At 41.7% G+C, this 14,278-nt stretch overlaps 1 protein-coding gene across 9 annotated transcripts in view; it reads right to left on the reverse strand.

Annotated features, from left to right (window-relative positions):
- The window catches only part of LOC124277160, a 35,710-nt gene continuing 21,432 nt past the window's right edge, over positions 1–14,278 (reverse strand). For 5 of the 9 annotated variants that reach the window (XM_046712824.1, XM_046712827.1, XM_046712823.1 and 2 more), the window contains 12 exons: positions 13,165–13,235; positions 12,711–12,845; positions 11,377–11,464; positions 10,797–10,852; positions 9,648–9,782; positions 9,252–9,339; positions 5,933–5,976; positions 4,964–5,104; positions 3,919–4,015; positions 2,808–2,929; positions 1,674–1,736; positions 1–583 (listed from right to left, as the gene is read on the reverse strand). In XM_046712824.1, coding sequence (XP_046568780.1) covers positions 482–583; positions 1,674–1,736; positions 2,808–2,929; positions 3,919–4,015; positions 4,964–5,104; positions 5,933–5,976; positions 9,252–9,339; positions 9,648–9,782; positions 10,797–10,852; positions 11,377–11,464; positions 12,711–12,845; positions 13,165–13,235 — 1,142 coding nt within the window. In that variant the 3' untranslated portion in view covers positions 1–481. The remainder of the gene's footprint in view (positions 584–1,673; positions 1,737–2,807; positions 2,930–3,918; positions 4,016–4,963; positions 5,105–5,932; positions 5,977–9,251; positions 9,340–9,647; positions 9,783–10,796; positions 10,853–11,376; positions 11,465–12,710; positions 12,846–13,164; positions 13,236–14,278) is intronic. The other 4 variants (XM_046712825.1, XM_046712821.1, XM_046712820.1 and 1 more) reach the window with 3 other exon arrangements.

Consider the following 14,278-nt stretch of genomic DNA (forward strand, 5'->3'; position numbering starts at 1 on the left):
TTTTTCAACGGCAGCTTCACGTGTTTATTGGAAGTAATCATGTATTTACAAACATTATTATAAAAATCAACAATGTAGAATATATTTGGACATACATCAGAATAGATAATTCGATATGTTTCAAATATATACAAAATCATGCCGTTATTTCATAATAGTTCATATACATATGGATATTAGTAGGCGTAGATATATGTACATTCTAATATGAAACTAATTCAATTGTTTTCATAGAGACTTAAACTTTGACTGTTAACTGAATTTAAGAAGAACACCAGGTGTCCTGTTAAGCAAAGTAATCAAATAAGGTATATACAGATATCCGTATTGTCTGATTTATGCACTTTTAAATCACTTTTAATCGAACTTATAACGTTAGAAAATGCTACACATTTTTCAAGATGGCTGCCAATTTCAACATGGCCACGGTTTCCTTGGTAACAACGCAAGTTCGGCTGTGGCATTGTCAATGACTGTGGTCCTAGCACAACTTGATTGTCTTGCACACATTCTCGGGGGAAAGCTTGCCATCGACAATCTCCTTCCATATCTTGGGGAAGTTGGGCACCACAAAGTCGAGACACTACAACATAAAATGCAACAATAAATTAATAACTAGATTTTCATTATAACGAGGGAGCTTTTTATAATTCCTTTCCTAAAATGTTTAAAGCATCTGTATACTGAAGTTGTTGACGTGTCTGATCTACATGAACCATGAATGCCACTAAGTTGTGGAGTACTTGGGGACAATACGCTATGTGAGTTAGTGGTGGTCCGATTAATTGAAATAATCGAAGATTGGTCGCAGTGACTAAACGATCAAGCAATCGATCGTGTTTCTCATAATCGAACACAAACTTTTTTGGAACACATGTTTGCATTAACAATAATATTCACAAGGTTGGTTTTATCTGTGTCATAAAATTTACGATTCATAAACACTAAAAGTCCGTTCCAAGTCATGATTGAACTTATCTTAATGACTCTAGGAAATTTATGTTCCTAACATACTATTGATCCTTTATAGATGTGAAATTTGCAAATGTATTTTGTATAATTTGAAAAAATTCCCCAAAACGTTTGTCCATTAACAAACATAACAGGAAAGTTTGATAAATGGCGCAAACCAATTATTTTCGATGATTGATTGGTTGTAATGAACCGATCATCAATTATGAGATTTTAACCAATTCCCAACACTAATGTGAAGTGGGTTGATTTGTAGAGAGGCGGGTGAAGTCTGACTGTATGACTGTTCCGACAGATCAGCTGGCACAACATGAAATATAACACTAGATAGCTCTATACGAAGAAACAACCGCGAGAAATTCTATAATTAAGCATCGCTGACTCGAATATCTGTGAGCCTTTTAGCAATAGTCAGGAAATATCACGACAGGGGACACCAGAAATAGGTTTCACACCTTGCACCCATGTGGGGAATCGAACCCGGGTCTTCGGCGTGAGGAGTGAACGTTTTGAACACAAGGCTACTTACCACCCCTTGGCGACATGTACAAATGAAGGAGGGATCATTATTGAGGAAAAAATCTTTCCCTTTCCGTATCATTTTCTTTGTAGACTAAATCCAAAGCTGGTTTTCTTATTTGTAACAGTAAAGGCATCAAGGTAATATAGGTAAGCGTCAGATGGCTAGAGGACCCACTTACCTTCTGATCTGTGGGTGGGGGCAGACGGTGGCAGACATCTTCAAACTGCTTCTTGGTCTTCGCCTGAAAATACATGGAATATCTAAGACCAGTATGAAAATTTATGTTAAGGGCTCGTATATTATTAAGTCTGATGCTTATGATGTCAACAGCTGCATTGTCTAGTCCAGACCTGATTATGTACAGATCGCCGTCATATAGCTGGTATATTGCTGAGTGCGGCATTACACAACAAACAATCAAACTTATCCATTTCTCGTGAGTGAGTGAGTGAGTGTGCGGTGTGTTGTTTAAAGCCATATTCCAGCTACATGACAGTGGCCTGTACTCAATCAAGTGTAGCCCAGACATTCCAGTGAAGGGTAATCACGCCATGCCACGCCATGCCACGCCATCGGAGATCGATGACCCACAATACACAAAGTGAGTGAGTGAGTTTAGTTTTGCGCTGCTTTTAGCAATATTCCAGCAATATCACGGGGTGCCTATCACGGCGGGGACACCAGAAATGGGCTTCACACATTGTACTCATGTGGGGAATCGAACCCGGGCCTTCGGCGTGACGAGCGAACGCTTTAACCACTAGGCTACCCCACCGCCCGAATAAACCAAGTCAGTCTGTAGCGTGACCACACCATCTGGTTGGTCGCCTGTTACGGACAGCATAAATTCTGACGTATCTAACCCAGTGTGCTCATGTGTCTATTTTTAGGGTCAATACTATGACGTCTAGACTGTATACAGTCATCCTTATCCTCAGATTACCGACTCCCATGATGGAATTTTGTGCGACGAGTGAGTGAGTGAGTGAGTATGGTTATACGCTGCTTTTAGCACTATTCCAGCAATGGGCCTCACACATTGTACCCATGTGGGGAATCGAACCCGGGTGTTCAGCGTGACAAGCGAACGCTTTAACCATTAGGCTACCCCACCGCCCCTCGTGCAAAGTTGTACAAAGTGAGGTTTTAATGACTTTCGTGAGTCTAGATCCCCCAACGTGACCTCATTTATCCAATCTTCACGCCACGGTTATCGATTGGTTAATTGCATTGGTAACGCTATCCCCCATATGGTAGATAATATTACCAGACAGTATATATACAACGTACATACACCTCAGTATATACCGACCTCGTCAGCATTGACGTCTAAGTCAATGACGCCGATCAGGTCCTTGCAGATGGAACACTTCACATCACCAACCATGCTCACTTCATGGGTGAGGCTGCGGGCAAGTCGGGTCAGGATTTCTTCTGGAACAGTAGTGAGTGAGTGAGTTTAGATTTACCCCGAATTTAGCAATATTTCAGCAATATCACGGCTACGACAGAAATGGGATTCACATAAACATACAATAATTGTACCCATGCGGGGAATCGAACACGGGTCTTCGCGTGAAGGCTTTAACCACTAGGCTACCCTACCGCCCCATCTGGAACAGGACGATTGGACATCTGTAGCATTACTGAAGACGTCCATTCATATTATCAAAACTTTAAGATAACTATTTGAAATAAATGTATGAGAAATAAGCTTTCCCAATAGGGTAGAGTGAGTGAATGAGTTTACGCCGCTTTTAGCAATATTCCAGCAATATCACGGCGGGGGACACCAGAAATGGGCTTCACACATTGTACCCATCGGTGGGGAATCGAACCCGGGCCTTCGGCGTGACGAGCGAACGCTTTAACGCAAACGCTTTAACCGCTAGGCTACCCCTTCTGGTACCCAGGTCTACAACAGGTGCATTCCTCTATTTTAAATAGTAACACATGTTCCCCTGTCTTTCTGTTCAACAAGTGTTGCTGTTTAACGCCACACTCAGCGATATTCCAGCTGTATGACGGAGGTCTGTAAATAATCGAGTCTGGACCAGACAATCCAGTGATCAACATCATGAGCATCGATCTACACAATTGGATTTCGATGACATGTGCCAACCAAGTCAGCGAGCCTGGCGACCCGCTCCGTTAGTTGCCTTTTACAAACAAGCACGAAAACCTATTGTTCACGGGTGTTCAGCAACTCATTTGCCTCTATGTATATTTGAAAGGTGCCACTGGTGGGGCAGGGCATGATGACCTTTACTGGAACACCTGGTGTCATCCATATTTCATTAGGATTCACATCACATACTTATGAATTACACGAAATCGCACAGTGGACAGTTTCTAAGAGTAATTTCTTGTGACTATCGCGAAGGTTTGTTATTTGACTTTCCAGCGTTAATAGAATGTCATACCGGTGTTTTTGGGGCAGGCCTTGATGTTGGTGCACGCCTTGCTAGCGTTGAAACCATTAACGAGTTCCTTGATCAGTAGAGGAGTCAGCACCTTGCACTGCCAACATCAATAGCAACGTACACTTTTTGTCATATACCGTATTTCCTCTAATAAGCGTTCGGGCGCTTATTTTTTCAACGGATTTCCAGACCCGGCGCTTGTTAGAGGCCCGGCGCTTAAAGTTTCCACGGAAATAAATATAGATTCTCCATTGGTATTGTATTTGAAAACTCCATTGTAAACATGTGGCACACCCGACACTTACGGCCCGGCGCTTATTGGAGACACGGCGCTTATTAGAGGAAATGCGGTATCTACTATTTAACTGAGAAGAAGTGGCGGTCGTTTAGAAGTGTGCAAGAGAAACGCATGGCCTAAGCATTTGGGAATGAAATGAAGAAATTTGGAATAGCTTATTATCATAGAAATCTACAAAGCACTATGAGGCTATCAGGAACATGAAATATATCAGCCCAGTACCGAAAATTTGCATTCGTGACGTACTAACCTAAAATGAATTGTTTTCACAATAAATGATCTTTTTTTAAAGTAAAGGGAAATAATTTTTCCGTTTCGAGGAATAGAAATCAATCATAACCCCTTTTCGAAAATGTAACACAAAAATTCCAGCAGTCAGCCATAATGCCGCTATTTCTCGGCTTCCTGGATATATTCGAGTCTGGGCCAGGTGAACCAATGGGTGAAGTTATGAGCAGCATCGGCGTGCGATGACACGTAAACCACAATACTACTGGCCATGACAATACAGTCAAATCCCGATGAGTCGAATGCCGGTCTCTCGAATATTACGCATAACTCGAAGTACCTGTCGGTCCCGACCATTCCCTGTCATAGTTCATCATTTGAATACCGGTTACACGAATTCGTCTCATAAATACACACGATGACTCGAAAAGGAAATTTGGTCCCATGCGATTATATATACATTAAGTCGCGCCTAACCAAGTCTAAGTCGGAATCTTAAGGCGAGAAAGGTTCTGGTACCTCAATCTGCAAGGCTGTGGGTAGGGACGCACAGATCTTTTGGAGTGTTGCGTTAATGGCGGGCGCTGAGTGGTTGTTCTTCAGGTATGAGTCAAGGGTCTCCACTAGCAGCTTGCAGAGATAACAGGTGAACTGGCCCTCCTGGAACAAGGGGGTGAGTGAAATGATGGGAGTGAGTTTGATACAACATCTCGATAACAGTATTTCAGTTACATTCCACCTTGATGTGGGAGGAAAAAATGAAGCGACTTGGAGGATACCCATTAGCACTGGTATCATGGTGCTGCTTCGGTAAATCTAGGATGACAACCCGCACTCATCAGGCCTTGTCATGATTGAATGTCCCTTAAACCACTGGGTAATCGGAGGCCAATGGTTTAATAACAGAATCAAAGCAAAATGTCGGCTTTATCCTTGTTGATGTTTAGTGTGTTTGTCAGTTGTTTATCGCAGCACACGGCAATATTCTAGCTATATGGCGGAGGTCTGGAAATATCGAGTCCAGTGATCAATAGCATGAGCGTCGTTCTACGCAACTAAAGTACGATGACATGTGTTAACCAAGTCAGTGAATGTGGCGACCTGATCCCGTTAGATGGGTTATCTCCCAATTGACAGACACCCAATTGACAGACACTGAACTAGAAGGTTAATTAGGGTAACACCTATGGGCATAATGGAACAGTCTCTTACGACAAGCATGGGTTGCTGAAGACAAAATTCTAACCCGGATCTTGGACAACAGATATGGATATACAGAACGGAAGTGCAATGATAGAACATGCAGATGACTTTGGTTCACCCGTGAGAAGGTTGCTGCTGGTGTCATTGTATTTTATTAGAAAGATTTACCGTGTAATCATAAACGCGCACCTCACGCTTGTAGGTGTCGCAACGTATATTATCGCTATTAAAGTTGTTTTTATTTTTTATCAGGTTGTGATTAGAAAGACTGGTTAAAATACATACCGGTTCCGTGGACGCTTCTTCAACCTGGTGGCCGAAACTCTCCGCTGTGGAAGAAAAACGACCACTATGATTAGAGTGTTTGAATTATGACCGGATTGTTACAATTAGTCAGAGACTTTAACGAAACCCCATTTTAGCAACATCAGGGTGTGCCAGCTTAGTGCCAGAGGAAAGTCGTGAACTCCGTATGCGTGGGACATAGTGCTCACGATCATAATCTTGGCGAACTTAGGATCCGAGCACGTGATCCGGACAAGACTATGGGGAATTCCGCACATAGATTTCTCAGACTGGGACTCGGCAGTGTCAGCACTAGACACGGAGATAGGAAGTTGTGAAATGAAGCCAGGGTGGGTCTGACAATCCAAACCTTCAACCACCCGACTACCCTACCACTCCTTTGTGGAGTATTGACGCACACTGCGTAAAACAATAACAGCAGATAAATACACTTGGCACAGGTAATCGAATGTGTGTATCAGGGGAGATAACCCTATCAATTCCCAACTCCCATTCGCCAGTACTCCCATCATTCACTAACCCTTTCAGTCATGAAAGTTAATTAAATGACAATTGAAACGGGTGAAAACGGGTGAAAATGAACTGTGCACCTCCTTTCTCAAAAAGCTGTATCCGCCACGTCACGTAATGCACATTGGTGTCACCGTGACAAAAGCTCGAATATAATCGAACAACTACATAATCTAACAACCCCTGTGATGTCATACTGACACTGTCCCAGGTTAGAGGCTATTTAATGGATGATGAATATGAACGCTCGGTATGACGATGTGTAAAGCTACAGGTGTCCCTGCGGGATGTTGGAGGCATGCCCACAAGCTTCTCGTCCTCTTGTTCAAAGACTGTCACTGAACATCGACCATGAGATCTTTATGAGATCAATAATGGTTTTGTTTTAAAAAATAATTTTCAACATGCTTTCTATCACAGTGTTCAACACGCGAGTACAAGTTATTTTAGTGTCCCCCGCCTGGAACATTGTTCAAAGCGTCTTAGAACCATATTCACTCACTCACAGGTTATTTAGAATTCCTTTTGACAACATCTGGGGAAGGAACTGGTGGTGTGTCCACCATTTGAAGGTTTTTCTACACACCTAGATATTTATGTTTAAATTCACATAATCTGTATAAATAACGGTCTGTTAGCATTGTATCTTCATATGAACATATTTACACTTCTCTGTTTGAAACTGTCGACTTCTACAGTTGTTTTCTTCCTTACTTAAATGTATTTCGAGTTTGATCATGTGCGGAAGTATATTTCAAGTTTAAGTTGATGCTCTGTGCTATAAGCAATTCGGTGGTTATAAATCTGAATTACAAACATTTTGTGTATTTACCCGAACATAATTTAAGCTTGGTACAGGTCATGTTCGGGTCAACTCCCTGTGATAAAGCCTTCACTACCTCGGGGGCAAACTGGAAACACTACAACATCGAAACAGAGACTGATTGTAAGTAAAGGTGGTTTGAGTGGCGAAAAGGTTGGTACTGGTTTGTTGAACGTTTTCTGTAACAAATACAAGCTCAATAGATCTTGGAGATGTATGTCTTTGGATGTTACACTCTATGGTTATGTTGGGTATTTGAAACGTGAACATTTATTTTAATCTTTGCAAAAATAAGACATCATTATGGTAATTCTTAATTTATCAGTTAATCATCTATACAGATACTAGCCGCCTGAAGGAACTCCCAGTAAGTGTCGAGCCTCAGCCGCTTATGCTTATTGTAAGGGGCGACGAAATGAATCAGGTTGTCAGATCAGCACTCATCAATCACTGAATTGTCTGGTCCAAACTCGATTTAGGCGGTGGGGTGGCATAGTGGTCGCCGAAGGCCCGCGTTCGATTCCCCACATGGGTACAGTGTGTGAAGCACATTTCTGTTGTCCCCCGCCGTGATATTGCTTGAATATTGCAGAAAGCGGAGTAAAACTAAACTCATAGCTGGAATATTTCTGAGTGCGAGTTAATCAAGAAACAAACACGTGTGTAACTCACGGTAGTTTTGAAAGGTTCGGGCAAGCCCTGGCATAGCCTGAGAATAGTTGTGTTGATAGCAGCTTCAGTTGCATTCTGGGTAATATACTTGTCTACTGTTTTCACGACAAGTTCACATAATTCACATTCAGGGCCCTAGAAACAGTAACCGTATCTCAGTCAGAAGCGCCAGTTATCAGTCAATGACGAGCAGTCAATAAGTGTTTCAAAATATTTTTATGATTTTGTAGCATATTGGTCAGTAAGAGTAAAGAATATTTACAGTATCGCAACAAACGAAAATGATGCAAAAACAAAGAACTTATTCCTTTAGTATCTGAATTATCTGGTTTAAACGTTGTGAATGATCTGGTTAGCATAAACAATATTACAATTTTAATTGATTTGGTTATCATCATGTCGACGTTGAACTGGTCGCGCTTAGAGGACTTGTGACTCACCGCCATAGCGTTATCGTTGTGCGGTGAAATGTCATAACCTGGGACAAAAATGCATTTGACTCTTGGTTAATAAAACATTAATGTCAACAAAAGACTTGACTACAAATCTTTTTTAGAACAAACGTTCGTAATAGTGGCAAAAGTAAACTACTGGAAAAGGAAAGTATTCCCCTGAACCATTCCATTCATCACCACTCGCCCGTTTCCGTAACCGCTATTCGGCTTGTCCCGGAATAACACGAGTTGGTCACGAATGCCCCTGAACATTGGATTTTACAAACGTTGACAAAACGTTTCTAGGTTGAAAACAGTCACCGAAACACAGCAAGTGTAAAACAAAACGATGATACCTGTATCAACTACATCACCGTCGAAATTGAAATTTGTTTTATTATAGTCACCATCTACATGGGTGTAAGTTTTCTGATGTTGTTCAGTTCAGTACAATCTACATAAAGTCGCAAGTCCAAATCTCCCCTGATACACTAACAGATATAACTGGATTGTCAGTGTTTTATAAGTGGAACATCCTGACACGAAGGTCCGGGGCCAAAGACAAGTTGTCGACTTAACCATAGTTCGAGAGGAGGATATGTTCTAAACAAAAAGATAAGATTGTGTTCTAAAAGGTGCTTTATGACTTTTGTGAAAGCGCGACTAAGATCTAAACATATGGCATGGGCTGTGATCTCATATGACATTTACATAACATCTCCAACTTTTTAAATATTTTTGTTTTTTTGTTTTTAATTCAACACTTTATACATCTATCGAGTAAAAACACAATTCCGAACATGCATCTGAACAAATGATAAGTTTCGAAGCATATTATGACAGGATAGTCAGCACATACTTGAGCACAGTCCGATCTTGGTACAGGCTTGTTTGGGGTCGACTCCCTCAGCCAGGATAGCGATCAGTTGAGGGGCGAAGCCAGTGCACTGTAATATGGTGATGTCGTATGAGAAACTGCAACATCTGGGATTAACTGGGATTGAACATGCGGGTGAAACCACGAGCACGGTTTTCATTGATTCCAACCCACACACGTGTCAGGTAGGCAACGTTCCACTATCAAAGTGACGACTGGTCCGATTATGCCACATCTCAAAGATTCTAGCATAGGACGGGGAAGTGTCTTTAAGGCACACTGGTAGAACGTTACAGAATTTGGTGTATGTTTTATGTAATATCGAATAGTCTAGCGAATTTGCTACGTTTGGAAAAATATATATGTAAGTCTATTTACAGTGTCCTTGAGTGGTTCTGGCAGCTCGTTACAGAATTTGGTGACGGTGGCATTGATGGCCGCCTCTGTCCTGTTCTCCTTCAGGTACTGGTCGATGGTGTTGATGAGGAACTCGCACAGCTCACATCCGGGGCCCTGGCGGGTAATACAAAGACACTAGACATTGTACATAGAAGTGAACCCCAAAGGGCATATGGAACAACCAACAACAATTACGTGTCATAAAGGAATTGTGGTTACAATATGTATGATTAAGTGCCAGTCGTCCATTACTATTTCAGATTAAATAAATGATTAATAGAATACAATACGCTTTCGCTCCTTAAATACATTTTTAAACAACTGGTTGTAAGATAAATGGTATCTGACAGACACTCGTTTAGTAATCTCTGTATCATATTGTTTAAATAGCAAGACATGTGTTAATAGGAGGCTGCAATACAATAAAGTTAAAGCACATTTTCTCCAAGGTCAGAGGGACCCAGGACTTTGTCAAAAACACGAAACTGTTCCAAAGAAAACTCGAAGTGTTATCATTCAGAAGGGATATATTACAAAAGTACTAGCATGATTTGATGAGTTATTTTGTTTGATGATATATTTTTTCAACTTGGCTATGTAGTTCAACTTTCTCCCGTCAAGAGTGTTATTTAATGGTCAGCAGGGTCTGCGTCGTATAACGTGGTAATATTCGAAAAAAAAGTTATTGGCAATAGAAATGAGTGACCACTTGGGCTTAAAGTGACATGCTGATTCAGTGTGTGAAATAGCCACTGGCCCGCTAGCCCGTGGCTAGTAAAAATCCAGTCGGGTCAGTAAGTCTCCACAGTCATTAGCCCGACTGGCATTCGATCATTTTTTAAACATATCACTCTATCCGACTTGTTAAGTTATAATACACTTTTAAATCATGCAAAATTATGGCCTGATAAATGATGGTATATTTCCTTTTTGTTATCTTTTGCTCAATTTCTACATTCAGATTTAGGGGTAGTGAATTATTTTGTGGGGGTAGTAACTTTCAGGCATAGCTAGCCCGACTTGCTGGCAAAATTTGGAAACTATTTCGCACACTGTGTTGATTGCCGATAAAGATTCCCTTTCTTGGCCGAATGTACAATATTATTGTTAGCGAGCTGAATGTCCTACCGCTTCTTCTCTGTCCACTGTCGTTGGCTTCTCCTTCATACTTTCTAAGGATGATGCTAAAACAAAGGAATTATTATCTACAATGAATATCACACCAAGGACATGTTATCGTAAAACTGTCCCCAGACAATTTGCATTAACTAACGCCGCATCTGAGTCTTAATTAGAAACACGTTATTTTGAATTATCCTTGGAAGTCTTTTGTTTTACAGCATGGGTTGCTGAAGACCAATTCTAACCCGGATCTTCACGTGTGACTGTCGTAAAGTGAGTGAGTGAGTTTACGCCGCTTTTAGCAATATTCCGTCAACATCACAGCGGGGAACACCAGAAATGGGCTTCAAACACTGTACCTATGTAGGGAATCGAACCCGGTCTTTACCACGTTTTTACCACTAGGCTACCCCACCGCCCCGACTGTCGTAAAGCTGTCCCTTGACAAGTTTGCATTAACCAAAGCAGAATCGAAGTTACAATTCTCTTTAACCCAAAGTTATTATTATAAGTGACTGATAAAAAAAACAATGGCACGGCCAACCATAGATTATCTGTATGATAATTAAGTGTTATAATCCCATACATGCGCACAGTCCGATCTTCACACAGGCCTGCTTGGGATCCACGCCGTCGGCTAAAATCTTCACAAGTTCAGGAGCAAAGCCGTTGCACTGAAAGACATGAAAGCAGTCAAAGTGTGCATCCGGGTCACCAGTTTAACAAGGTACAATGTCTGCAAGTGTTCGTCCTGTGTCGTGCCATTGTTCAACAGCATTGACATCACACTGAACTTACTGCACGTTGCATGTATATCTTTAAGAAATCGTTGATACATATCAGTGCTACAATGAAGGCAGTCGGACATGAGGGGTCGGATGGCCCGGTGGTGTAACTGCCTATGCAGAGATGCGTCCCTTGCGCATGCCTGAAACTTTTTAAGAGAGTTCGACTCTCGATTCGTCCCGCTCATGTTTCTGTGCTTGTCATCACCAATCACCCGAGGGATTGGATTGTAAAACTCTAGTTTCCACATTTGAACGAATCTATGCATAGTGCAAATATAATCTCGTATGGAAATCGAAATCCGGTGCTCAACATGGCAAATGCTGTAAACATTTCAGTGCATTGCAGAATTAACAGAGCATGGGCGTCAACAGATCTTTTCCAAATCTGTTCAGGTTTTTAATCAAGGTTCTCAAATGGCTTGATGCAATTCGTAATGTAAGACAAAAAAGATCTTCATTTTATTTGAGACAAATGCAAGGGATATGGAAGATGGAATCTGATTGGTCAATTGGAGGGCGCTACAAGGGACACAACTCATTAAAGCCCCTGATGAGGCTACGATTGAGCTAGGATATTCTAGGCTAGTTTTGTAGTTAGTTGTCGCCCTTGCCTCGGGAAGTTGTGAACGTCTGAGACCTGCATTTCTCTGGTTCACTCACCAATTCGATCATGGAATAAATACCATACAAAACAAACAGAACCCTGCAGCATATGTTATATTTGGGATTACACTTTCTTAGTAAAAGTACAAATTCCTAGTACTTTTTGAGTTGAGCCCCATCCGGGATTCGAACTCACACCCTCAGAGTCAGGCACCTAATCGCCAGCACACAAAGTCAGCCGCCTAACCCACTCCCTGAGTGGAAGTCGCGGTAGCTGAGTGGGTTAGGCGGCTGACTTTGTGTGCTGGCGATTAGGTGCCTGACTCTGAGGGAGTTCTTGATCCCGGATGGGGCTCCAACTCAAAAAGTACTAGAATTTTGTAATTTTACTAAGAAAGTGTAATCAAAAATATAACATATGTTGCATTTGACCACTTTCTAAATGGCATTGTGTAATCAAAACAGAACCCTGTGTGATAACTGGTACCTATTGTATAAAGAATGTTTCATTTCACTTCAGGCTACTCACGGTGTCCTTGAGGGGTTCGGGCAGTTCGTTACAGAATTTGGTGATTGTGGCATTAATAGCAGCTTCAGACTTGTTCTGTTTCAGGTACTCGTCGATGGTGTTGATGAGGAACTCGCACAGCTCACATCCAGGTCCCTTATGGTAATATAGCAACACTACGTATGATATAGGACATTGGCACCAACAAGGCAAAACAGGAGGACGAGGGAGAAAGCTACCAATTTGTTCACAACGAGAATGTGGTGAATTGTACTATAGATAGACAGCTGTATATATTACATCTTCGCATATAGTAAAGATATGGTGCAATCATCTAGACTGTCATATATACTGGGCAAAAATAGTTTTGAAATTATGAAGAATTATCTATTCATTCATTGACACACTGATAAAATATCAATCATAAAAATACCAATATCCCTAACTTATTTTGTCCAGTATATTTGTTACTCACTGCAGCAACGTGTTGTTCCTCATGATGCTCTACGTGTTCCTCTACGTGTTCCTCTACGTGTTCCTGTGAACCTGTGAAAACGAGCATTTACCTCAGATGTAATTTCGTATCAATATCCTGTTTTACGCCCATTATATTCTGTTTTGGAGATACTAGAGCCTGGCTAGTCTGTGGCGTTGGCGTGTTTATAGTTTCTCTGAAACCAATATTGTATTTCAAACAGATATCGTAGCCCAACACACGTATGTAACTATCGGTAGCAGCAGTAGTGCTTTGGGTTATGCAGTTACATTAACTTTTCTTCATAAAATTCACCACATTATAATGATAAACTCTGTCAAAAAAGAAACGCAACCCCCTGTATTTTAGGAGATTTTGATCTGAAGTTTTAGGACGACACGGCATTTTTATTATTTAAGACAGAAGTCTGAAATTTGGCAGAATAATAACCCAGATGGGCATGTTTAAAATTGTCATTTCAAAAGTCATCTCACAGACACCAGTTTGTCACCAGGGGGCGTCTTTCTCAGTATCTCGTATGAGGCACCACGCGCTGCAATCACTGCACGGCATCTCCTTGGACAAGAACGGATAAGACGCCGGATTCTTTCCTGGGGAATGGCTCTCCACTCCTCCTGCAGTGCAACGGCGAGCTGTTGCAGCGTCTGTGGCGGCGGCTGACGTTGACGTACGCGTCGATCCAGAGTATCCCACAGGTGTTCAATAGGGTTGGGGTCTGGTGATTTAGAGGGTCATGGCAAGACATTGACGTTGGAATTCTGCAGAAAGTTCATTGTTGCACGTGCAGTATGAGGCCGGGCGTTGTCCCGTTGAAAAATCTGTGTCTGTTGGTCAATAATCGGGAGAAGGTGAAGCTCTAACACGTGGTTGATGTAACGTTGGGCTGTCAGGAGTTCCTGGAACGATCACCAAGTCTGATTTCTGGTTGTATGAGATGGTTCCCCAAACCATGACGCTTTCTCCGCCAAATCTGTCCACCTGTCGGACGCAGATGGGCGCAAAACGTTATGACGTCTCCTATACAGACGCTGTCTTCCGTCGTGACGTTGCTAAAGAAAACGTGATTCATCAGAAAACCAGATTCGCCTCCAGT

Source organism: Haliotis rubra, unplaced genomic scaffold, assembly GCF_003918875.1.
Source record: "Haliotis rubra isolate DU_JTF1 unplaced genomic scaffold, ASM391887v1 Scf219, whole genome shotgun sequence".
NCBI lineage: Eukaryota > Metazoa > Mollusca > Gastropoda > Lepetellida > Haliotidae > Haliotis > Haliotis rubra.